Genomic DNA, 25,945 nt, shown 5'->3' with positions numbered 1-25,945 from the left:
CTAGAAGTCGTTTTTCAGTTTTCTTGCAGTAGAAAATTGAGACTTTCTACTTGCAACATTTGCTGACTTGTTTGCCTGTGCTTTCTGCTTAGTAAAAACATCTTCCTGTTTGAAGTGAGTTTATCTTTTGCTCTAAGTCGTAAAAACCCCTTCTAACTAACATACTCTTTACCTCTTTAGTTATCCAATAAGACTAGCTCAACAATTCTTTTCTTCTATATTAAAACTTGCTTCTATCTCTATTCTTTATTCTGATTCTACATTCAAAAATCTTTCTGCTAAGCACACATATCGGTGAGACTTTCCTGTCAAACTTTCATTCTTCCCAGCACCTGTGGAGAGCTCACCTGGTGCAGCAGCCTCTTGAGCCTGAGGAGCTGGGTTTTGACGGCGGTGCAGTCCTGCACCATGTGCCGCAGGGTCATCTCGTCCAGCATCACCGTGTTCTCCGCCAGCGCCCGCGGCGCCGCGCAGCTGCCGCCTGCCCCGCAGCTCTCCAGGGCACCCACGGCAGGCTCCAGGTAGTTTGAACCCCTAAAAAACCCAAAACAAACACACAGAGGTGACAAACTGGAGAGCTAGACAGCGGTTGGTAAAAAGGAAAGTGTTATGCAATGTGGGTTATACTTACACACTGTGGCACACAGCAGAAAATAAATTAATAAATCAGAAAATGTCATTTCTATTTCACTAAAATACAGAGTTTTCCTTTCCACTCCCAGAGACGCCTCTCAGACTATAAACTACAGTGCCCTAAAACCAGTTAGTTCAGCAGAATTTCTAGAAACTGTCATTCAACAATTTAAGGACTATAAGGTTACTATAAATCTTACTATAAAGTAAGATTTACTTTACCAACAAATTAAACTGCAAAAAGTGGCCCAAATTTACAAAATGCAAGTAGTAAGACACTGCAATGGTTTTCCATGGAACATAAAAGCTATTTTAATCAACATGTATAATATTGTATCAACATGAGCAACAAGTACTTGGACTGAAAACAGAAGTATAAGTTTTAAAAAGAAATTGTTACAACCCTCTGTAGTGCTTCTACTCAGACATACAACTATTCTGAAAATGTTGTACTTGTACTCAATATCACTTGAGATCCCTTAGTGCCAGATAGGAATTGCTCACTGGTGCTTTAAATGATTGTGAGGATACAGAAAAGTGCTTTACCTGTTCAAATCATTTTTACCATGGATATAATGGTCAGTATGGCCAAGATGATAGTGCTCCTGTGTATTCCATCGCTGTTGTGGGGCTCTTTTCCAGAATCCCTCTTGATGCTGTCTCGCATTTCTGTCTTGTCTCTCATAGCGGCTCATATTTTCACATTCCTCTACAGAGAGCATAACATTAAAAAAAAATCATAAGACTTACTTGTTCCCAGGACCTTGCAAATAAAATATTAACTATGTGCTGGAAACAGATGCAGAGTAAAGCCTGTGGGGTTTGTTTTGTTTTTTAACTGATCCAAAACAGTATGCATTTTAGAAGCGTCAAGTGGACTTCTGCAACAATGTCACATTTTTATTAAAACATAAACTTGTTACAAGAATAAGAGCAACCTGTAGCAAACTGAAGAATCCAGCTTTAACAGTGTTTCCACTTTTAACAGAAAATCATTTGAAGGAGATAGAAATTAAAGAAGAAAATCAATTTAGAAGTATCAATTTCCTGTCTTTCTCTCTCTTACTGATGGTATCTCCAGGCCTTTAAGAAGTTCTAACAATACACAAACAGAAATTTTTACAAACATTGTAAAAACAGGCCAGTATTGCATTGCAAAAAGAAAACAGCTTTGCTACTTAAAATATGGATATGCCTCATCCTATTCACATGACTTGGTTTTCAGATTCAGAAACATTTAATCTGTATTTAACTGGACAACCAGCATGATTTAAAACAAGGAAACCAAACAAGCTCTTTAAAACACCAACTTCTGCAAAGCCACAGAAATTCCACAAACGTCTTAAGGGAACAAACGCTAAATTTGGCAACAGCCCGGAAATGACTGAGAGAAAGCCAAAACAACTTCTACCCAGGAGTCAGAACCGGCAAAAACAGTCCTAAACTGCGATTCTGCCACCACACCTGGTCCTTCACTTACCCAAGGAGCTTTCCCTCACATTGTCAGTGCTTTCCTGGGAGCAGCTCCACCCAGGGGAGCAGTGTTTGCCCCCCGAGCCCCGCTGCGCACACGGCTCCGAACAGGCCCTCCTTCCTGCTGGGTTCCCAGCCTGCGTGGGGCTGCGAGCCAGCCCAGCGTCACCCTGTGATTTACACGGCCCTCCTCACTCCCTGCATGCTTCTGCAGCTACCACTGCTGCTATAAATAGTGGCCAAGCAGTATCCCAGGCTCCAAAGTGAAACCAGGAGAGTTTCTGAGGACCTGGAAAGTCTTAAGAGGCTGATGTCAGTGAAGTCACACATAATTATGGAAAAAGTGTTGGCAAAAAGTGCTGTTAAACATTACTAGAACAGCACTCCCACCTACAATTCAGTTTTTATCACCTAGCAAATAACCAAAAAATTGCATAATAAAATAAACTTATTCACCTTAAGTAACAAGATTTATTTTCCTTTAGCAGTGTCTTTCTACAGCTCATAACACATGAAAATTGAGAACAAAATAAGTGCTAAGTAAGTTTACAAGCAATTATGATTTTCAGCTTTGGAAAAGTAAATATTGAGACACTGAGTAAAGGCAGGTGGAAATTAACCAAGAAGAAGTTTTGCTTTTTCAGGTGGTCATGCTTATAAGAGAAAACCTGGAAGTGGCTTTTGAATTCTTTTTTTCAGATCCTCTTTGCTGAAAATACAGAATTTTCAATATAAGAAACGGAGATTCCCTGTTTATGCCTGGCTAATTTTATAAGGAAACCCAAACTCTAAAAAAAATGTCAAAAGTAGCAGTAATTAGCTCTTAATGTTTTTGTGGTAAACATTTACCTCTAAAACATGCCCTTCTAGCAGTTTTCAAATTAATAATTTGTAATGGAATTACTGATGCAAATGCAGTGCATGTTACATATAAACAAGAAAACTTAGGAGAAATTGATCTGCCCTTTAAAATTGTTTCTTTGGTTTTTCCCCAACAGAATTAAATTACTCCTACTGCAAGAATATGCCTTAAGCTTGCATTGTTACCCATTCTGGTAAATGAGAAAAAAACTAAAAAGCTCATACCTGTCAGTGTTGAAAAGTTGCATACTTCAATGTTCTCAATCATTTCACATGAGCACTTTGAAAAATTCATTCTGAGACGTAAGAGATTAAGTATTGCACCTCACACATGCACAACATTGAAACACAATGTGCCACCATCATCACAGATTGAAAACTGTGCTTCATTTACTGCAAATTTGGCTTCATATCTAACATACACACAACAGTCTTCACCCAGATAACTCAGAGGTGCTCTCAAAAACCCCTGAATTTACTTCAGCAAGCAGCTGAATGCTACACAAAACAAGTAAAGCCCTCTTCATTTCAGTGCCTGTTTGCACTGGGTAGGGCCTGACAGTGCTCCACATTCAATGTTTCTGTATTTGAAGACAGACTGCCCTTCACTGAACTTCCAGATAAAACTAATACCCATAATCTCATAACAACAGCTCATAATAATAACAATACTCATCAGTCCCATGAGTAGCTCAGGAATTTGAGTACCCTCAAACTTTTCCAGCCTAAGATTTGAGAAAGTACAGCCATAATTTCCTTTACCAGGTTCATTCTATCCTGAATTTGTTCTATTTCAGGGGCGTCTAGGTGTCTCTACCTTCTCTGTGAAAAGTCTGCCAGCATCCTCACTGAAAGCAAGAGTGCATAAAACACAATTTGAAAACACATATCTTAAATTTTACATCTTCTGCTACCCTGAAGTGTATGTATTTCTATTAGGAGATAGTGTCATTTTGTTGAAGAAAATTATTTATCTCAAAGAATTTTGCTGCCATTCAGCAAAGCTGAAAGAAAATACTGTCCCAGCATTTCCAAATATAGCTGAAAACATGAGACTAGAAGATTAACTTAAAACTTTGAAATTTATTCTATAGAAATAATCTTAAGAAAAAAATAGTATGAGACAAGGTTGAACTTTTATTCAAGGCAGTACACTTCTCTATTCAGAATTCTTCAAATGTAAGAGTTGTATTTGGGAAAAATGAAATATCTCCCTTACAGTATTTCACAAAAGAAACAGTTGTTACTTAAAAGAAAAAAAAAACCAAACAGTTTGAAGAGTGCATTGAGTTATTAAGTCAAGAGTCAGAAGAAAGCAAGCCAAAAGTCTCTTAAGCCCATGAAGCAGTTTCACAGAGACATTGCCTGGCTGCCTTACTCACCTTTGTCACGAGGTGGGTCCTCAGGCAGGTCCACATCAAGCATGAGATCATCATCTTCAAGATCACATGAATCAAGATTATTCAAGATATCCTGCAAGAAAGGAAAAGTGAGATACAGCTGGTTCCATGATACTTCATATACCCTACTGTCACAAAAAGCTTGGTTATATTTTTATTGTGCAAACATCCAATGTTACCAGCAGCCTCCTCTCCTCAGGGAAGATCAGCCTTACTGGAGACCATTTATACAATCATCACACCTCTGCTAATATGACACAGTAACAGTGCTAGATGAAACAAAGATGGATTAAAACATTTTTCTGCCTGATGCCTATGGAACACTTCAAAGACTTTTTTATTCATTAATATCCTGCCTTCTCAGCAGTTGGGAGCATTTTGAAACTCAACTCCTTAGTTTACTTGGAATTCAAAAATAGCTTTCTGAAGAGATGATGTTAAATCCTTATATTTCAGCTCTCATATTATCATGAAATCATTGCAAGGAAATGAGGGAAACCTATGTTATCTTGATTTTTTTTGGACAGCAAAGCAAACATGCCATTATGAGCACCAAACTCTGCTTCTTTTTGCCTTTCAGACTGAGGTTCGTATAAAGCTGTTTATTAGGGACTAATAAACCATCACATTGCATGGGTATGCTAATGGCACAAGAAAAATGCTGTTTAGTGCTAAATGAATTATACATATTAAATATAGCCAGGTATATTAAAGGACTGCAATGAGGGCAAGCCCAGTCAGTGTTAAAAAGACAGAGACTGACCCCTCTTGCTTTAAGAATACCAAGAGGAGGAGGAATTGAGGAGGTCAAGGCTGTGGAACACCCAGCTCAGGCTCAGTCTGACACTGCCAGTGCTGCTGGAAACAACAGCAGCCTGGGCAGAGAGCCCAGACACCCTTTCACTCCATCACTCCAAGGAAACTAAACCCATTAACACCAAGTGACTATCACACACAACAGGCCTAAGGAAACTCCTAGGGATATCCAGCTCCAGCTCCTGAGTTCCCAGTGAAAGTCATGCCTTTAAGGCTGAGACCAGACTCAGGCACCACAGACTGGCCTCTTTCCTAACAGCAGAAATATAGATTTTTCTTAGGTTTATTGGCTACTCCTAGAAGTGATACCTGATACCAATATTGTATAATTTATCAAATATTAAATCAAATAAGTGTTTTATAATTATTTGTCATAGTAAATTGATCATTAAATACTTAAATGAATACTGGCATACAAGCTATGAACACACTGCACAACAATATTCACTTGCAAAGCCACCCCTTTGCTGGCTATCATTTGTTAGATTTGCTTTGTCACAGATACACAGGTGGAAAGGAAGAACATTAACAGGCATTTGTTTGAAGTGTTGGTCCAGCTGTTCTTCAGCAGCCTTCCTACAGCACTCACAAAACACTATTGTATTTTATTATAAATGGCAACAAGAGCCTAGTATATTTTAAGATTTTTTGGGGGATTTGGGTTGTGACACAGGACATTAAACATTTTGCATTTCTGCAGGGTAAGTTATTTATTGACTTAGGAGGGAAAGTGTGATATGAAAATAGTTACTATGCACTTTGTAAAACATGAGCAATACAAAAGAAAGATGGAATACTTGAGACAAAAACACCCCTTTTTGTCATATTTCAAAGTCCTATCTGAAGTGCTTTGTCCACAAATGGCATTCTATGCATTTACAGGAAAAATCAGGAAAACCCACACAGCAAGGCATTGGAAATATGAATAAATCCAACTATGAAAAAGCTTCACTAAAAAATGGAAGCCATTTAACTGAAACATTGATTTAATATCTGGGACAACAAAATGCCTGTATATTTTTGCTACTTTTGCTTCCATTCATTCAGGAACCAGGAGTTTTTAATCTAATGCATATTTTTTCAAGCAATTCTGGAAAATACAGGCATGCTTGAGAGGCAGTTTTGGTTTGCTAGTTGATAAATGATTTCTATGCTGTGCTTTCATCTTCCAAATGAGTGTGAACAAGCATTATTTTCTCCTACTGCGAGAACTTTAATGAGCATGACAAATAAAATGGAAACAGTGGCCACAAACACAAGAAGTGGAAAAGCTTTGCCATCACTGTGCAAATGCAGTTAAAATGCACAATATAAAAGCACAATATGGCAGAATTTTTACTAATAAACCTAGATAAGCCAGCTTACTATCTCTGAATGAGAACTCTGGAAGCGTAATGGTGTCACAGAAGGTCAGTATTTGAGATTCCAGACATACTTTCCTGTCAACAGCACACTTCATTATGCTTCCCTAATTACACATTCTTCACCACACTGAGGAAAGGAAACTCCATGCTACAAAAAAACCCCACAACTGCAAATACCAAGACTTTGTAATCACTGGGCCATGTGTGAATGCACTTTGAGCATTTCCCCCTGTGAGCTACCTGTGAAACACAATATACAGAGGTGTCAGCAATGTCATCCTGAAATAGCTATAAGATAAAGTACGAGTTTCATCAGCACATTAGGGCATGTAAAAAAAATAAAATTTAGATACTTTCATTGCTGATCTTTCAACTGCATAAGGAACTGCAGGTAATTACATGGAAATAACATAGTTAATAATGTGTGCTTAACAGCAATTAGCATCATGAAGTGATTCAGGCCAATGAGCTCAAACAGAACAGGAAATAAAGAAATTCTTTCCAAGTGCATCAGCTCCAACCTTAGAGAATATTCCATGTTCCAGCAATTATTACAAGTTACAGAAAAAGAAGAATCCCATTCTATTTGTATAGGTGAAATGAGTAATGTATATTAAAAGGGGTATCATTTTCACAAGGCTGATTCAGCACTAGATTTTCAAGCTGGTACAACCTAAGAAGAGTTTGAGTTTGGGACTGTGAAATCCCACGTCCAACTACAGTGCTGTCCCCAAGCTCTCTCTCCACAAAGCTTTTCCACTGGACACAGGCAGCAGTGCTTTGCTGGCTTCCTGCAATAGAACAGGGAAAGCATGAGGTGAGACAGATCAGCTGTGAGTCCTGCTCTAAGAACTGAGGAACTGGAGCATCCCAGTGCAGGGAGCCCTCATACTGCATAAGGAGAAGGGAAAAGGCTAAAAGGGCAAGGCACACCACCTGGGACATACCACTTTCACCAAGTTCACGTCAATGTTCTGCAAATCCTTTCTGGAGTGGTTGTCCTCAGATGCTGTGTTTTACCACAGGTTCAGCAAGCACACACAACAGCTCACCCACAGCAGCTTGGGATTTAACCCAATTTGTTGGAGGCATGGAGCCCAGCACCCCTTTCTAGAGAGGCATACAACATCAAGACCACTGCTTTGAAGACTGGGAAACTCTGTGCAGAAGAGCTGCTTTTGCTGAAGCAAAAACTTCAGATTTCATTATAAAGTAATGTTCACCATAATGAACTGGAGTGCAAAATATTCTTTTCAAAAAGTTCAGTTGCCAAAAATCCCTCACGCAACATGCGTCATAAGCTTTTTCTTAAACTGAAGAGTGCTATTTTACAGTCCACCAACCAATCTGAGTTCAATTTAGTTTAACAGCTGAACCTAGGCAAGAGGCCTGATTCTCAGCTTTCCCACTTCTTGCACTAAGTATTGTAAGGTTATAATGCAACCACAGTAAAGCATAAAGTGCCCAAAATAGAAGACAGATAGATATCTGCATTTTCTCCCTACTCAAAATAAAAAATGTTGACCAATGAAAGTTTTTAACACTATGTATGTTACTGTGGAATTTTAAAAAAATGAAGTCAGGCATTGAGGTTAGTGCAGAAATGCAAAGCCCTCAAGTAATTTCAGAGAGTGCTACCAGAATTGAGAAGAGTCAGAGCTCCAAGTACCTATGCCAGGTGAGGATATTCTGCAGAAAAGCAATTGCTTTGAGGGAGTCATGAATTGGTGGTGACCATTAGGAGCAACATTTTACCTGTTTCCATAACTCACCATCTCAGACCTCACTTGTTTGTTCCACCTTTAGGAAGCAGACAGCTAAAGGAAAATAACTAATTGTTTTTATTACTGATTTAGTGACTTAGGTCTTGCTTTTGATGATGCTGAAAAAAGACCACAGTAGAAAATAAGTGTGAGTAAAGGGAAAGAACTACAGGAGAATCAGACCAAAAAACTCAAGTGAAGCATTTGAGAGCAGCACTGAAACGAAGAAACCATCATTTCAGGTGCTTGAGGAATGAAAAAAAAAGGAAGTGGTTTTTAAAAACAAACAGAAAACAGACTGGGTAAATCAGTCATCTGAAGGGCATCTAAAGAATAACTGCCAAAGTCAAACACAAGGCAAGGCTGACAGAAGAAAAGAGGGAAACCTCCAGGGTCTTTTTCAATGCTATTTTCAGCATTTGACAACATCTGAGATAAAAAAATGAAATAGGAAGTCTCCAAAAAGGCAATGTTATATAGCAACTGAACAGAATTCTTAAATGAAGGCAGAAAACACAGAGGAAAAGCACAAAGTGTACTATTGGGCTGAAGAGAAAAATCCACTGCAAATGAAGTCCTTAAAACAGAGAAAAGCACCCAGGGAAGAGGTGGGATAGAACTCTGCAGATTACCAAAGACAGGACAGGAAAGCATTACTCTGTATGAGTCACATTGAAGATAATTAGGCCAAGCAGCCAAACAAGTACTCTGCAATTTTGTCCATGTTCTGTAACTGAAGGTTGCTGTGGCAACACATGTAACAACAACTTGGTTAGGAAAATCTGAAACATTTTTGGTTTAACTGTTAAGTAGAACAGTCTTAAAGATTTACTGTTCTTGAAAACATTTTTATAGAGGAATTGTATGTTCTGCCTAGGTTTACTGAAGGTACAGAGGGATTAATTACTATTTTAATATGCTGTAACTAAAGCATCTATACTTGCTGGGGTTTTAATTTATTTTTTTATATATACAATCAGATGTCAGACTGTGTAAAAAATCTGAAATTCAATAACACAAAGAAAGAAGAGAAAGAGGAAAACCAGAAATATTAGCCATTTTGTTGACACTTGACCAATTCTTAAGCAACAGCACTTTCAAACACGCAGCCCAAGCTACACCCACTGCCACATGAAGCATTCCTTTACTGCCATCTAGCCTCCAGCAATGAGGAAAGCTGAAAGGGGGAAGCATTGTAACCATCCTTCTACAGAATTCCAGCAAAATTTAAAAAATATTTTCTATTTTTGGTTTGTTTTTATTTCAATAGGCTGGTGTTTTTAAATAGAGAGGTTCCTGTTTCCTTTTAAACACAATCACAGAAAGCAGTCAGCAGTGAGCATAAATAGTGACAGAGGAAGAGCAGTGGAGGAGGAAAAGCAGTTCTTCCTACTCACTGCTTCCACTCTGTTTGCATAAAAAGGCTACCAACGTTGGTTCAGCATTGCTTTTACAGTTTATCTAACCAACAATGGAGCATTTTACCCTATTAAGCAATGTGTAATTGCTACAGCTACTCTTAAGAGTAGCAGAAATGATTGTGAATGACTCTCACTCCACTGACTTGCACTTGTATTAAATGTACAATGCTTGGTTTAAGGAAAACATAGATGCTTCAAATAATTCCCAGCTGAGAAAGGAACCAAACAACCTCAGAGGAACAGCATGGGCATGGCTGTACCGGGGCTCAGTTGTTTCCTCTGTGCAAGAGTTTTAATTCTACCCTAAGAGACTTTTGGAGTAACCTGACTATGACACATTACACAGCAATAATGTGTTCTATTCTTACACAGCCAGCTTAATATACTTGTTTCCAATTAAAACCAAACAATCCTCAAATGTCTGCAAGCTACTTTGGGATGATTCTATTTTGACCAATCTCTCCATGAGCTACTAACAACACAGGAAGCATTCCCTCATTTACTGCACTACTGCAGAGGTGTGTTTATGCCACATCACCCTGACACATTTCCACAGTGTCAGCCAAGGGCACAAAAGCTCAGAACGAGCTCACACGTGGACATGCAGAGTTATCAGCTCATACAGAAAACATCCCTTACAAGCCTAGGAAATGAACCTATTGCTAACTTCTACCAGTGTTTGCTCTCATATTTCACACACCACCACAGCAACTGCCACATTCTCTCCACAGCACAAACCCAAAGGTGTAATTAATGGATGCCATGAACAGAACACATCAGTAAAAGTGAAATTGCCTTCCTTGGTTTTTCCAGCCAAAACAGCCTGAGAAGATTTACTGTGTCAGTTCTGAAGGAAGCAGCTCTTGAAGGCATATAAGCTTTCCCAAAGGAGAAAAGGTAATTTGCCATCAAAGGATGTTCACCAAATGTCATGTCTCTCAGACCAGTATCACAAGAGGTTTGTGCACTGTAATAAAGTCATATTACCTCCTAATAATGTTTGACAGTAGGGACACCTATATAACACAGGACACACAGAAGTGCCATCTCATTAAGTAATTCTGTTTCTCACCACCTTTCCTTGCTGCTACAGTTAAACTCAGAAGTTGGACTGGAGCAGAGGTAGGACAGTAGAGGGTGGCTGTTTTCACTCTAAAATCAGTCTCTAATGTAATGACATTTCCTTTCTCTGCCATGAGCAGAAAATTGCCTGCCAGCAAACTCCACCACAGGAATGGTTGAGGAGCTGAGAGAACACACTGAAATGAGTTTGTGCCCTTAATTCTGTACTGACAAGCGACAATATAGACTGAATTTTTCATAGCAGTTGCAGTTTTCTACTAAAAACCTAATGGTGGAAATATTACTCAAGGATGTTCTCCCATTACTTCAGTATATTCACAAATATTATCTGTTCATAAGAAAGATTAAAGGCAAAAAGATGACACTGACTTTTGAGGCTTTGAAATCAGAACCAAGCAGTCTAGTGGTTTTCCAAACATGCATTTTTAGGCACAGGCTTCTTAGAAATTAACAAGATGAAAAACAAATGCCACAGATTTCTATAACAGCATTATTGGAAAAATGAAAACTATGAAGTTAGAACAGTACAATTTAAGTAAATCTGAATAATTTTTATCAGATTCTGGAACATGACATGAAGACATTGGGACAAAAGAACTTGGAACTTATACATGAATTTAGAAGCTTAAACAGAAGTTACCAACTACAGCAACTTCCAATAAACAGCTTCCAATGAAAAACAGCTTTCAAGGCTGACACATGTATTAGATGCCAATCCCAGAATCACGATATATATACACCTGAGCAGGAAGTTTGACCACAGAAATGGCAGCTTCCCAGATAATGTATTTCCAAGAAATCTTTCTGTATGCCAAGTAAAAATTCACATATTGTTTGCCATTTTCTAGAATGCATCAGTAAAAGCTAAAACCTCATGTGCCACTGTGATATCTCTTGCCAAGAGATATATTGGCCTGACCCAAAAGTCAGGCTTTCAGGTAAAGAAGCGTGAAGGACCAATGAATTAAATTTTTCCTACAGGACAGAATTTCTTTGGTGGTGAAGGTAAATAATGAAAATTCCCTGAGCAGAAGCAGAAGACAGAGCTCCATGCTACCATTCCACATTAGTGGTGCTATGTGTTCTGTGTCCATAAAAGGTGTCCTCCACTATGTTGGGAAGGGAGGGCCATGTTGAAGGAGGGACAACACAAATTGCAGAGTATCTGATTCTCTCTGGGTTTGCTCTCAGTCACTCCCAGGAGGTTCACAGACACTTTGTACACTGCAGTACACCCACACTCAGTGGAGTATCTGCCACTGAGGATTTCTCTCACTGCCCGTACACACCTCCACACCTGCATGAGGTGACTTTTCAAGCGCATTTACCATGGTTTGTTTGAATACCTCCTGGGCAGATAAAATCACCCCCCACCTTTCACTGGCACTACAGCCATATGTACATTCTCTCATTCCTCTGATGAATCCTGGTATCCCCTCACACCTGAAGGGAGAGGTTGCCCAGTTTCCTCCTCCATGGTTCTGCCACAACAGTGGCCAAATAAAATCTGGCAGCTGCAAGAAAACTAAAATCTCTGATGTTTTACAGGCTTGGTAGGCACCAAAAAAGACAACAGCTACTTCAAAATCCAAATTACCCCAACACAGGTATATAACAAGATTCCCTAAGACTAGACCAATTATACTTCATTAAATAATTATACCACAAAAATAATGTCTTCTCTCTCTTTCCAAGCTCACAACCTCACTAGAGTATTGGGCATCTAATAGTGTTATCAGTTCTCACTGTATCACATTCACTAGCAAAAGAAAAATTAAAAAATCTCTACCCATATACAAAACTGGAAGTGTGTATTTCTGAATGCCATAATGAATTTTAGTCAAAATGCACTGACTGAGGTGAAATCATTCTTTGCTTTCAGGTACAGAACAAACTCAGACACTTCTTAAAGAAGTGCTCAACTGAAGTACACAAATTACTTTCAGGAAGCATCATGGGAGCACAAAATGCAATTAATTCTCTTTATTAACCTCACCTTTTGTATTCTAAGAGAGGAGGAAATACTAAGTCAACACTGTTCATTTGAGTACAGCCAGTCAAGAAACATTTTAATGCTCTTCTCTGCTTTGAGTAAGATCTTCATTGTTCTTTGAAAGATGTAAAGAGAAAAAAGAACTGAATTTCAACTGGCTCATTACATGAAAGGCTTTTAATGTGTGCTTCTTGTAACTAGCTTGCACCTGAAGGACTCATCTCATGACTACTCTTTTAGAAAGTTATAGCAAAAAAAGAAAAGTTTGTGTTGAGAAAAGATTACGTACTTTTTACATTGTCTTAAGCTTACTTGCAGTTTTACTTTCATTACAGCTGTAACCAAACATCACAAAGTTTAAAAAGCCCAGCTTCTCACAGAACAAGAATTAGTGTTTTGGCATTCACCTCCTGAAAAGAAAGTTCAGCTAAAGAAAGGAAGATGGGTAGAAGGCAATATCAAGAATGCATAATAAACGGAAATAAGTAAAATAAAATAATAAAGGAAATAAATGTATTAGAACTACACACATTACAGGTCTGAATTCACGTTAATAAATTACTCATTTGAGAAATCAGTCTGGCAATTTAAACCCTACTACAGAGTCATTTTGAGAAGTGAATTATTTAAAAAATTAAGGTAATTAACATTAAATTACTTGCAAATAACTACTGAAAGAAATTAATAACTGAACCAAACAATTCTATTGTAGCAAGTTCATTTTTTCTAAGAAGTAGAGCATATTCCACTGAGTACCAGTTCTTCAGGAACCAGAAAGCATTTTGCCCATTCTCAAAAACAAATTCAGAATTGCCCTTGCCCAAGCTGCAGTCACAAAGGGGAAAAAAATATAACAAAGAACAACAACAAAAATCTTACAAGATTTCAAAAATTGCCTGGAAGAAGAAAAAATGTAACTATTTTATAGTGCGGCTAAAATTCTGGCCATGTATCAAACTGATTCATTCCAGTGAGATCCAGATTTCATCCCAAGAGCAATTAAATTCTCAGCAAAGCAGTTAAAACCCATCTGTCTCCTCAAGCCAGATTTCAATTATTATTCCATAATCCTATGCCTCATAATTACATTGATGTTCACTCTGCACATACCCAAAAATACTGGCTTTATTTACTTCAGGAAAAATGAACACAGTGCAAAGATTCACATTACTACTGGAGCCTACAGGAAAAAGGGTCAATCTGACAGTACAGGGAGCATTCTAAAAGCTTCCTGTCCAAACCTATTGGCCCAAATGAACTTGCTTGAAAAGAAATGAAAAAAAAAACCCAAATCACATTGCAAAAACCTCTCTTGAGAATATTACAGGAAGGAGCCAAAACGATTGGAATGTTTTCAGTTTAAACTTTTACTCCTTGCAGACTTTGAGCACGAGAATATTGTTGTATCTTTAAAACAAGCAAATACCTCAGAACAAGAACAGCTGTACTACCTATCCTTCTCCATGTAAATAAGGACTTGCACTTGCCAAACACATTCAAAGCTTCACTCTGAACAAACACACATTAAAGTTTCTGTTTCTCATGTGTCTACTTAACGTGCTGGAGATGAGAAAACACCTCAAACCTTGCTACAGCAAGAGAGGGCAAGCAAAGGAGCCATGAGACTCCAATCAGGATGCCTGTTTGAGAAAACGTTGCTTACACATATGGTGAACAGTGTTTTCAGACAAAAATTAATGAAAACAATAATCTAGCAAAACTAAACTACAACCAGGAGTTTTACCTGGCACTGCTGAGCAGCTTTCTGCCATGAAGCAGCAAAGGAACTAGGCACTGCTGTCAGTGAATAAAACCCAGGACAGGAGCAAACAGCACAGCTAAAATCAAGTGAGAGCACCTATGGATAAATACTTCTTGCTAAGCTACAGAGCCATCAACTGCTCTGCTAAGCATCAGTCTGCTCACACAGCACTGAACTCGGTGCTCAGCAGCAAACACCAGCTGTTGGAAAGACTATAAAGGGCACCAACAAAGACAGTGCTTAGAAATCTGAAAGCAGTTCAGCACTAAGAAAGTTATCCAAAATAACCAAAATTTCCATTCAAAAGTGGAAATGGATCAACAACAAGGATAGTGGAATTAGTTATTTTCTGTTATGCAATTAGACAATAAAAATATTTTCATCCTTACAAAAAGCCCCACACATTCCTACCAAGCTCTAAGTCCTCCCTGTGATATTATTTAGATCTGCATGACTCTTAAACCTCCAACACTGGATTACAAACTTTCTTCACAGCTGTTCACTCAGTAAAGAACAGGAGGATTGTACTAAAAGAGGCCAAATTTTCTTTTATTCTTCATCCCCATGCCTTTAAAACCAAGATGCACTGAGAATAGCAAAGACTTTGGCTTTTCTGCTCCCCAGAAAGGAACAATGAGCTTCAGAGGCCAGCAAGTTCCTGCTGTTGCCTTCCTATGCTGGTTCTCATTTCAGAAGCCCAGTTAAAATCCCCTTTGCAAAAGCTGCCCTTCCAAAGATGCTCCAAACACTCCTAAACTAAGATCATCCTAGTGGGGGCTGCACTGCCATCTATGAAAACACTTAGGAAAAGCATTTAGTATTTGTTGATACTAAGAAAGACACAGATTAAAAGACTACCAAAATAACAGCAGGATGGAAATGAGGAAGAAAAAGGCAAATTGTGTAGTAAACATGACCAATTACTCAGCACACAACTCCCTGAATTGTCACTCAGCCACACTGCCTCTACTCACCCCAGCCTGGTGCCACAGGAACTCCAGAACAACTGCTTTGGTGACTGCCCTGGAAATACTAAATCCAAGGGGCAGGCATGCTGGCATTAGCCCAAGCACTCCAAATTCTTAAATCTGACTCTCATCAACTGGATTTTGACAGACAGATATGAACTGCTTTCAACTCACCACACTAGAGGATAGAAACTGCATAATTTGATCACGTATCTCCCAGGAATCAAAACATCTAACATGTTGACTAATCACAATAATTATTCTCAATGACTTCACTTTTTTGTCTTTATATTCGCTGCTTGCAGAGAAAAGGAAAAACATGGAACAAAAGCTTACAGAACTATTTTTCAGAAGGAATTAAAAACTGCATCATAAATTCTTCTGCATCTTCAGATTAGAAAAGATCACTGTTTAATCTTTAGGCTAAAGACATCAAATCTATCAGAATTTCTACCAAAACCAACAAGTACAGGGGAAAAAAAGAAAACCAACCTAAAAAAACCCCCACTACTAAAAGGCAATTCAACATTTCAGAGCTTCAGTTTTTCCCCTCAAAATCCAAGCTACTGAAAATACATTTCTGCCTTACAAAAGTAAAACATGCTATTGATGCTTTTCTCATTCAGAAAAATGCCACAGTACAGTAAGCACTGAATTCAGGAGAAGCAGTAACAGGATAAAAAAATCAAAACGGGTAGCAACAATACATGATCTTCTAGACTCAACATCAAGTCTTAAAATCTCTTTTCTCCACTTCCTCCAAAACTAGTAAATACATTCTTCCATTCTTAAGCCCTCTCTAAAAACTGTTTGCTTTCAATAAACAAAGAAATAATCCAAAATAGTGAACAGGAATATCAAAGGCTTCTAATGTACTTCTCATCTGCTTACAGCAGCTTCTGTTAATCAGCACATTGATTCAACAGGAACTCATATCCATGCACAAATTAATTCATAGGGGCTACACATATCAAAACCTACATATATACTCTGAAAGCACAGTAAAGAAGTGTCTTCCATTTGTTTGTTCATTTTCATAGTATGTATCAAAATACCCGTGTTTAAAACTTACCAAGGACAAAGTTTAAAAACTTCCCTCTTTTCTTGGCATGTGCATGTCTGTGTCTGGAGACAGGGGTGTTTGTTTTTGCAGTGGTCTCCATGAAACCTTTCCCCATAAACACCAATAAAGCTACAAAACACACTACAAAAATCTCTAACAGCTTTTTCAAGCTGGTCACAATTGCCACAAAATTTATTAACCACAGCTAAACTCTTTCAAGAACTAGATCCCAACATCATAATTTAAGACAGAGAGCAAACAATACCACAAGCACCTGAAAATATAACAGGAATTGATATTTAGTAACACACAAAGAATGTAATTACCTATCTGTGCCCAAGTCTGAAAGTGCTATTTACATTACTAAATTGGCAGTGGTGACACAGTACCCAACATGCCTGAAACTCACGAAGCATGACACATCAATTAAACCAAAATGGTTTTGTCAAACCTTCTGATTGCTAACATCATGTTAATAAAATCCAAGTTGCTTGATTCAGAAGTCTGTGCAGATAAATGAGTACAAACAGGGCAGACAGACAGAATATTCTTCAGGCCCACTAAAATTCCAAGGCTGGCTCCCTGATCTCAGTTGGAGGATCACAGCACAGCAACAACTCTCCATCCACTCTCCTCATATTTCCATGATGCTTCTTGCACATCAGTTTGAGTTTAGCAGCAAGAAAAAGGTGGTGCTGCATTTGTGTATCCCACTGGAGATGCACAAAGATCCCTGCTACAGAGAGCTACAGCCAGGTCTCTACCTCAAAGATGCTATGACTGAATGAAGAGAAAAATCAAATGTCTGCTTCACAAGGGCCCTATGAGCACACAGTACAGAACAACAAATGCAAGAAGTCACAGAAGCAACAGCTATTTTCTGGCTTTTTCACTCCTATGTTTAGAGATTTCTAGGAGGTGTTGAACCTTTACTTTGCAGAAATCAAATTCCTTTACTCTTTGTGAGCACTGCTATGAGATTGCATAAGAAAGGACATGTTTTGTCCTGACTGTAGAATCAGGAAAAAAAAAAAATGTGTACAAACAGCCTGATCAAGGTCACCTGATCTAGAAACAGGAGTTCCTAAACAAGAAGTTTCACAAAGCAATAAACTACAGCAGAAAGAGGAAACAATTATATTTTTTTAACAAGAACTAATATTAAAAAAATATACTTAATAAGCAATAAACTCAACGTACTGTAGCAATGCAAGTTATGAATACAGATACATACTATGCTGTTCATTTCTGAAGAGTCGTAACTTCCGCATGGATGGACACTTCCTATAGGTTCCAGCCCTTCTTCATCCCACATGTATGTGCCATCAGAGCTGTCAGATGGAGAAAGCTCAAAGGAGGAGCCAGCTCTGTAGTTCATCTCTGAAGAGATGACATTCTCCGTAGTGTGTTTTGTGCTTTCACTGTTGTCATCCACTGCTTAAAGAGAACAGCATCAGTTAAGATTAAAAAAACAATCCAATACTCAAAAAATAAACATTAAAATGCCTCTTACTGGTGTGCTACCTTTGCTGGAGCTGCCCCGCAGCAGAAACACTGAAAGCTTTCTCATCCCAGAAGGGGGAAAAGCTCAAGCTGGTTTGGTAGCTACAACCAAAGAATCTTCCAACCTCCATCTTTGCTAACCTTTTAGACTATCCTAATCCACCCATCGTGGAAGCTGCTTTCTGTGTCTCTTTAACATATTAGAAGGTGGGTCCAAAAATATATTCTTTGGATCTAGTCTTTCAATTGCAACATCTCTGAAACAATATTTTATCATGAGAAGCCCACCAACGATTTGAAAATGTGACTTTCAAAAGCATCTTCTTGTGTCTTCAACTCATTTTTAAAGAATGAATATGCATCAGAAAAAAACAAAAAAGACCCAGTAACAATCCTGCTTATAACTGAACTAATTCAATTACACATCCTACACTTATTTCCACTACTTAGAAGCAGTTACAGCTGTTATCTACCTACAGAGGTGGAGAGAGCACAAGGTGAAATTTTCTTAAAATATCATCAACCCAGAAAATGAATGGCATAGCAAGGATATGAGGAATCCCACAACCACAACACAAATGTGTTTAAAGGAGGTCACCTTCATTTTTATCACAAAGATCTCTTCAAAGTAATGCTTGGGAAAAAACTATAATGCAGAAAAGGCACAAGCAAACACATACGTCAGCATAGAGCAGTTCCATTCTGAAACAAATCATAAGCAATGGGTAATTACATTAAATAACCTAATTATCATTACAGAATTTTGATTTAGCATGTAAAATTTCACACAGAACATAAAAAAGGTATTTACCAGACACATTTATATCAAGCCAGTCGTCAGCATTACAGTGAGATCCTCCACCTCCCTTGAGAGAGGTAAAGGGCTCGATGGATGTTCTGCTCCCATGCTCTAATTCCTCAAAGCAGCTCTCCTTCTGCTGGATTTGTACAGTTCTGTTTGCCTCTTCTATATCTATGAAATCGTCACTGAAGTCTTCACTCAAATCATTTTTCTCAGAGGATGACAAAGAAGATATTGATATTTCATCTCCATCATCGCTCATACACATCACTTTTGACCCATGTTTTCCCAGACTTTCATGCAGGGCCTCCCCAGGTTCTGTTCTTTGAGCCCTGCTCTCTAGAATGCTGTTTTTATCAACGGCCCTGTTGATGTTTGCCGAAATCTCCGCGCTCTCCACCAGGCGCGTGTCCGGAGCCGCGCTTTTGCTGCCATCCCCAACGGCGTTCCCAGCAAAGCGCTGCCTGGTAGGCTTCAGCAGAGAAGGCCGACTTAATCTGTATCCATAGGAAGGTGCTGACCCAGATCCATTTGACAGTGGGGGTTTCTTGGAACAGGGAGCTGACACAGCCGAGTACGGTCTGGTAAATCCATACTTCAGCGGCTCGTTTCCATTGGGTACATCCAACTGACACGCGTTTCTTGACAGCAGAGCAGACCTCTGAGACATCCTGGCAGAGAGATTTTGACTATGATAAGGCGTTGTAAGATCCACAGCTTTATTAAAGGAATGTGACCTGGTTAGAGATGCAGTGGGAAGGAAAGAATTCTGAATGGAATGTGAAAAACTTTGTGATCTTACCATTTTGTCACAGGAAAAAGCCTTGCTGGCATTGTCTGCAGATTGTGCCAGGCTTTCTCCTGAACTTGTCCTTGTGGCACAAGAATTAGCTCTAGGTCTCTGCAAACCTACCACTGGCCGATTTCCATAAAATCCATTTAAATTTGATCTTGGAGCATTGAGTCCAGAGTATGTCCTTCCTGACAGGGTACCTTTGGTGAATTTAGCTGAACTAGAGAGTCCAGGTATAGACTTTGGATTTAATTCCTCAGTAGAAGATACAAACATATTGGTTTGCTTTGCTGCTTTTGATACAACTGAAGCATTACTGTTCAAACCCACCCTGAGCTCATCGTTGCCCAATGCTCCTTGAGATTGAGGGTATTTCTCAGAATCGATTAATTTTTCATTAGAGTTGCATCTGGCATTGGCCTCTCTCCCGTTCTGATCGTGAAGCTGATATTTATTTGTTTTTTTCCAGCTGAAAGCAAAGGAAGACATTCCAACAGTGCCATTGTGCTTGCTGAAATTTTTGCCACCGTTACTCCCTGCTAAGTTCACGGCCGTCCCGTTTGGCATCGGTTGCAAAACAGCCCCTAAAGTTTTTGTTCCATATTTCGGTAGCCTGGAAACCAAGGATGTCCTGCTTTGATTTTTTTCTTCCATGAGCTATTGGGTACATTGGTCCTTAAAGGGTACTTGAATCTAAGAAAGAAGAATTAAACAACATTAAACCTGTATCAACCATACATTTAACACAGTTTTCTATACATTTGCAGCCATATGCTTCTGAGATTTCTGTGCCTAACTCCACCATGCTGATAAAGAGTAACCCAGATACATTTTGCGAACTCCAGACTTCCAGCAGTTATTTGGCAATAATATGTTCTTCAGATGACAGCTCCTTCTCCCAACTTTCATTCTCTACATAAACCATCATTTTTTGTTTTCCTTTCGTAATCTATAAAATAAACTTGAGAAGAGGTTGGATTATTTTTTTGTTGGATTTTTTTTAATCCATTCTCAGCAACAATCTGAACTTTCAACTGTTACAATTATTAAGTGATAAACTTAAGATTTAGTATTTTTAAAAAAGCCACAAATATGACACGGCAAAAATCTGCGAAAAACTATAATGTAAAATCTGACTAAAGGCTAATTTTTTAAGATGGTTTTCCCTTTCCCCAATGCCTAAAATTCAGGAAATAATCACTCATCATGCATCTCATCACAACATTTTTTCTTCCCAGACCTTATGGATCTCCCCAAATCAAGATTCACATTCCTAGTAATTGTCTTCTCTTTGTATGGAGACTGTAGTCTATTTTAGAAATCATCTTGTTCACACATAAACCTGAAGTACAGTGCAACAGTTGCATAAGGTCAGTGTTAGTAAGCAATTCTAAAGTTCTACTTATTCAAAGTACACAGAATATATTGTGTAACCACAGCAAGTGTTACCCTAAAGTGAATCACTCCCCAATCTGCAAGACTCATTAAGAAACACTTAATTTCTTAGTGACACAGTTGAAGATAAAATCAAAGATAAGATCGAAGTAGCATTAAATTTATGCAAACTGAAATACCCTGAGGATTTGTCAGTGAAAAGGATGCCCCAGAGCAGTACTTCTAGATGCAGATCTACATTGCAAAGATAGAAAGAGAAAGGCACTGCAGACAGGGCATTTAGGGGCTCCTAACTTGTTAAAACACCAGAATCCACATTCTGCAACTGGTGTGTGCATTTCCATTTTGAAATACACAAATCCTGACTTTTCAAAGGCTCAGTGAGTTTTTGCACACCAGAGACATTGCCCTTACCCAGGTGTGCAAAGAAGGACACAAGTATTTCCCCCTGGGACAACCAGAACACTTTATTCACATGCATGACACCTGCCTGTATGTGGATTGCAGGGTCTAATGTCAGACTTCTTGCCTACCTGCATACCTTGCACAGGAAAATAATATAATCAGGCTTTAACAACAACATCAAAGATCTTTACTTCATGTCAACTACATACAATAAAGTACACCTTTTTTTTTTAATAACTCCATGAATAAAAAATGGCCTTTAATATGCTGATTAATTCATTCCCAGCAAGCATCATAGCGCAGATCCCTCAGAAGATAACCTAACTCTAAAGAAAAGGCAAGTCTTGTGAAGAAATCTTCCAAATTGAAAAAGTTAAATTAGAGAGCTGCTAATTTAACTTGCATGCTTTATGGATAATTCCCTTTTCACATCTGTCTACCATCTCTTAGGTGACTGCAAAATTTAAATGAGGCCATTTAATTAGATTACTTTAATCGTCCACCAAGTGCTGCAAATTAAACTTGAAAAGGAGACCCTCCAGTTCTCTAGGAAGGGCTCTTGCTCATTTATCCTTGATTCAGCAAAGACAACACATTATCTTCAACAAAAGCATACTGATATCCCAGAACACTTCAGATAATTAAATTAAAAAAAACAAACAATACACCTCTTTATTTTATTAGCTACATAACTGTAACTACTCTGCCACCTCCTCAAGTCCAGGTATCATTTGCTTCATTGAAACACAATGCCATCAAAAAAACCACTAAAACTTAATAGCATCATGTCTGGCGTTTTCCAGAAAATGAGGAATTTTCTTATTAGGTTCTCTAAAACTTCCTTAACCTTTAGCTATGTTTACTAGAAAAGATTACACCAGCCTCACAATTAAACTCCCTTATCAAGCAGCACTGTTACCAGTTAGAGTATGATTTCTGCATCCCAGAAGATTCAAGTTCAATACAATTTAAATTGCAGCCTACTGTACTATAAGGAAATTCAAAGTGTTTTTAGACTTAAGTAATCTATGGATTTTTTAAAAACTGACATTTGGGCAAACAAGTTTTATATTCTTTGCCTTGGGAAATATATTATCTAGCGCACACAAGCCTAATCAGGAATTAAGCTAATTATAAAGAGCCTAGCCTTACATAATGATCCAGGGAAAAGGAGTTAAAATCCACAGACCCCCTCTGAAGTATAATCTGAATTAACTGAAAAGCTGCTACATCCTTACCTTCAAGGATGTTCAAGATCCTGGTGATAAGCAAAAAGATACTAATTCTCACCCTCCTTGGTACTTCCTCTATAGGATTATTTACGCCTCAATAAAATCCTGCACTCTTAGTTTCAACTGGCAACCACAACATTCGCTGTAATTTCATTCACAATTTGTTTCAGCACCACCAGGAAGGCAGTTTCCTATACATTAGCTTCTCAGCAAAATCCAGCTTTGCATCTGAGACACTGCCCTACAAAAGAAGACAGCTCAAAGAAGCATTCATTTGAAAGCTTAAGCACCTTAAAATCCCTAGGATCCCTGCCACCAGGAAGATAACAGCATTTTCCAGTTCCAGATTCCTGAATAGGACTGAATTCCCCTCCTCTTGTCACAGCAGAGTGGAATTCCCAACTGAGGGAGGGAACTCATGTGACAGACTGGTGACAGGCCAGAGCAATTCCCCTCAGCAGTCCTATTGCCATGGCAGCAGTTTCAGACCTGTGTTTCACTCACAGAAATTTAAGTGCACGTGTACTTCAGCTGGGTCCTGTGCACAGCTTATAAAACCACCTCTTACACCCCTGGGTTATTAAAAATGTATTACATCAGTTATGTGAAAAGAGCTTATTTCCACCAATGTAGGGAGGTACTGAATGTCATCAGGGAAAAGTCTGGGAGGTCCCTGCAACAGGAACAGCAAAAGCCTTCCTTAGCACTCACTTAAGAACATTTCAAGATGGGCAGAATGACTGCAAGTCAATTTTCAGCTTTAAGAAGACCATAGGAGCTTTACAGAATGGAAGAAACTGGTAAGAGATCCAGCTGGCAAACACCTGCTCTGAGCATGACAAACCCTGGGGAATTCAAGATAATGAATCCTGAGGAAATCATGCATGCTGGATGAATTAAAATGAATCCGAATGCAACCAGAAATTCTGATGGCTTCAAGACTGAACCTGGAGTACTTACAACCTTTTGTGTTTACTCTGCACAGAGTGGTTTCAGTTCAGTCCAAAGTGCCACCTTCACTCCAAGATCCAGTAAGATTTATCAGCTCTGCAGTAAAATCCTCCAAGCCTGCCTTCGTTCTCCTGTCTTCCATTTCTCCAAAACACCTGTTCTTGACTCAATTCTCAATGCTTTATGAAGGCATCCCTGAATTTCAGCCACTCTCCCACTCCCATGTCCAAATCACGGTGATTAATATCAGTTTCTCTGACACTGCTTTCTGAAGTTACCATAGCCAGGAAGAATAGCAAGAAATTCCAAGACAGGGAGGGCTTCTTGTTCTATTTCTCTGAAATAACCTTGCTTTTCTGTGTCCCAAATTGTGAGATTCTGTTTTCAGTTCTCAAGATAGCTTAGAGATGCACCCTTTTCTGTTTTTCCTCCCTCACACTAACGAGGTTCTACCCACTTTGAAGGGCTGATCTAGCAAACACCAAACCAGTTATCCAAACTGCTCTTGTGCTCAATTTACTGTCCAAATACACTAGGTCAAAAAACAGGAGCAGAATATGATAATGAATAAAGGGAGAAGGAAGCAAGAAATACATCATAAAGAGACTGGAGCTCCAGTATTTCTAACATGGAGCAATATCTTTGGTCAGTACAACAGAAAATGTGACATCCCTTGTCAACTCTAAAAGCATTCTTGCTATTCATCAGAATTCTTAATGTTTGATAAGGCAAAAGGACATAAGCACTTACTGGAGAAAAATAAATAGGGAAATGCAGCTCTGTTTTGTAGAAGAAAGCTACCACAATACTTCCAGAATCAAAAACTCCCTCTGCATCCCTCAGGGCCACACTGTCAGTTCACTGTGCCATTAATGCTGTTTACACGGAGCATCAGGCACCTCACGGAAGCAAAAAAGGGCTAAGTGTTACTGCCCAGACAAGGATACTTTGTAATTGTTGCCCACTTGTGCTTTTCATATTAGTCAAACAGAAACCATGAATTTTAAACTCCAAATTTTTATATCAAACATAACCAAAAGAGTGAAACAAAACAGGGTATAAGTTATCATAAGTCCTTTGAAATTTTAGTGAAAAAGTCATGCCAATTTTAACTACAAGATAAACTTTTGCTAAAAACCTGCTTCTCAAACAAGTAAGTTGCACTGATTTTTGGCATTCTTACACAGCTAACAAGGTGGAAGGCAGTCAAGATCCAGATGTTTAGCCAGCTGTAGCAAGGAACAGCTTCAACGCAAAGAAAAGAAGATGGAAGAGGATACCTGAGGGTACAGACAAATTACTCCCAGTAAAAGAGACTATCAGGGCCTGTGAACAAGAAGAAAGCCTTGACAGTGCAATTTCAAGTTCCTCTTAAGTGTTAATGCAGGTTATTATGGTTTGCTGATGAATGAGACATGAAGTGCAATGACAGTTACTCTTTCCTGCCTTAGTGCTGACAGCCTAACTGCTGTCAGGGACAGGCCAGCTAGAAATTGGAATAAAGCATTGGAGATGCACAACTCCTCTCTGAACCTGCTCATCATCTGATGCATCCTCCTGCAGGAAGTCATCAGTTCCTTTCTTCAGCAGACCTTGTTCAACCTGGACAAGCAATGTCATGCCTGTACCTGCAGCTATAAACACCAGGCAGCCCTTGCATAACCTACTCCAAAACACAAGACCAGAGCACAGCGGCTTTCACTGGCATCCAAGGAACACAAGGCCCAGATGATAACAGCATGACATTAGGTGTGCTGACCCCAAGAATGCTGCAAGAGGTGGGAGAAATATATTGCCATATATCAGAAAATTATCATAATTATGGCCAATACATCTGGCTCCAGTGCCAGAAACACCCCAGCTAGAAGGAATTAAATTATGTGGATTACTTCACTCCTTATGTATGCAAGGAACAGCCTCCTGTGGACTGAACCAACGCAGGAGATTCAACCCCAGTGAGCAAGTCAAGCTTCTTCATCTGGGTTGCTTAATAGCTCTTAAATAGCAAAAAATGCAGATGTTTTCAACATCTTTGTTGGAGAAAAAAAGCCTTTACTTGTTTATCTTTGTTGTTACAAATTTGCAGGGATAACAAACAGAAAGGGGAAAAACTGAAGTAAGAAAACACAGACACTGTCTGCCTGCCTTACAGATCCAATGCCCTGCAACCTGAAGACAAAGTCACACAGCTACAAAGAAGCCAAAACCTGTTAATCATTCACAAGCACCACCTCCCAAGCCCTTCCAAAAACAACCCCAAACAA

The 25,945-nt window shown here is 38.8% G+C and overlaps 1 protein-coding gene across 5 annotated transcripts in view; it reads right to left on the bottom strand.

The window, feature by feature from the left end:
• The window catches only part of CCSER2 (coiled-coil serine rich protein 2), a 61,903-nt gene that overhangs the window by 29,891 nt on the left and 6,067 nt on the right, over positions 1 to 25,945 (bottom strand). For 3 of the 5 annotated variants that reach the window (XM_030241007.2, XM_030241006.2, XM_030241009.2), the window contains 5 exons: positions 18,915 to 20,391; positions 17,835 to 18,037; positions 4,350 to 4,440; positions 1,180 to 1,342; positions 348 to 534 (listed from right to left, as the gene is read on the bottom strand). In XM_030241007.2, coding sequence (XP_030096867.2) covers positions 348 to 534; positions 1,180 to 1,342; positions 4,350 to 4,440; positions 17,835 to 18,037; positions 18,915 to 20,352 — 2,082 coding nt within the window. In that variant the 5' untranslated portion in view covers positions 20,353 to 20,391. The remainder of the gene's footprint in view (positions 1 to 347; positions 535 to 1,179; positions 1,343 to 4,349; positions 4,441 to 17,834; positions 18,038 to 18,914; positions 20,392 to 25,945) is intronic. The other 2 variants (XM_030241008.2, XM_030241010.2) reach the window with 1 other exon arrangement.

Source organism: Serinus canaria, chromosome 6 (assembly GCF_022539315.1).
Source record: "Serinus canaria isolate serCan28SL12 chromosome 6, serCan2020, whole genome shotgun sequence".
Classification (NCBI taxonomy): Eukaryota; Metazoa; Chordata; class Aves; order Passeriformes; family Fringillidae; genus Serinus; species Serinus canaria.
This window is presented reverse-complemented; position numbering and strand designations above follow the sequence as displayed.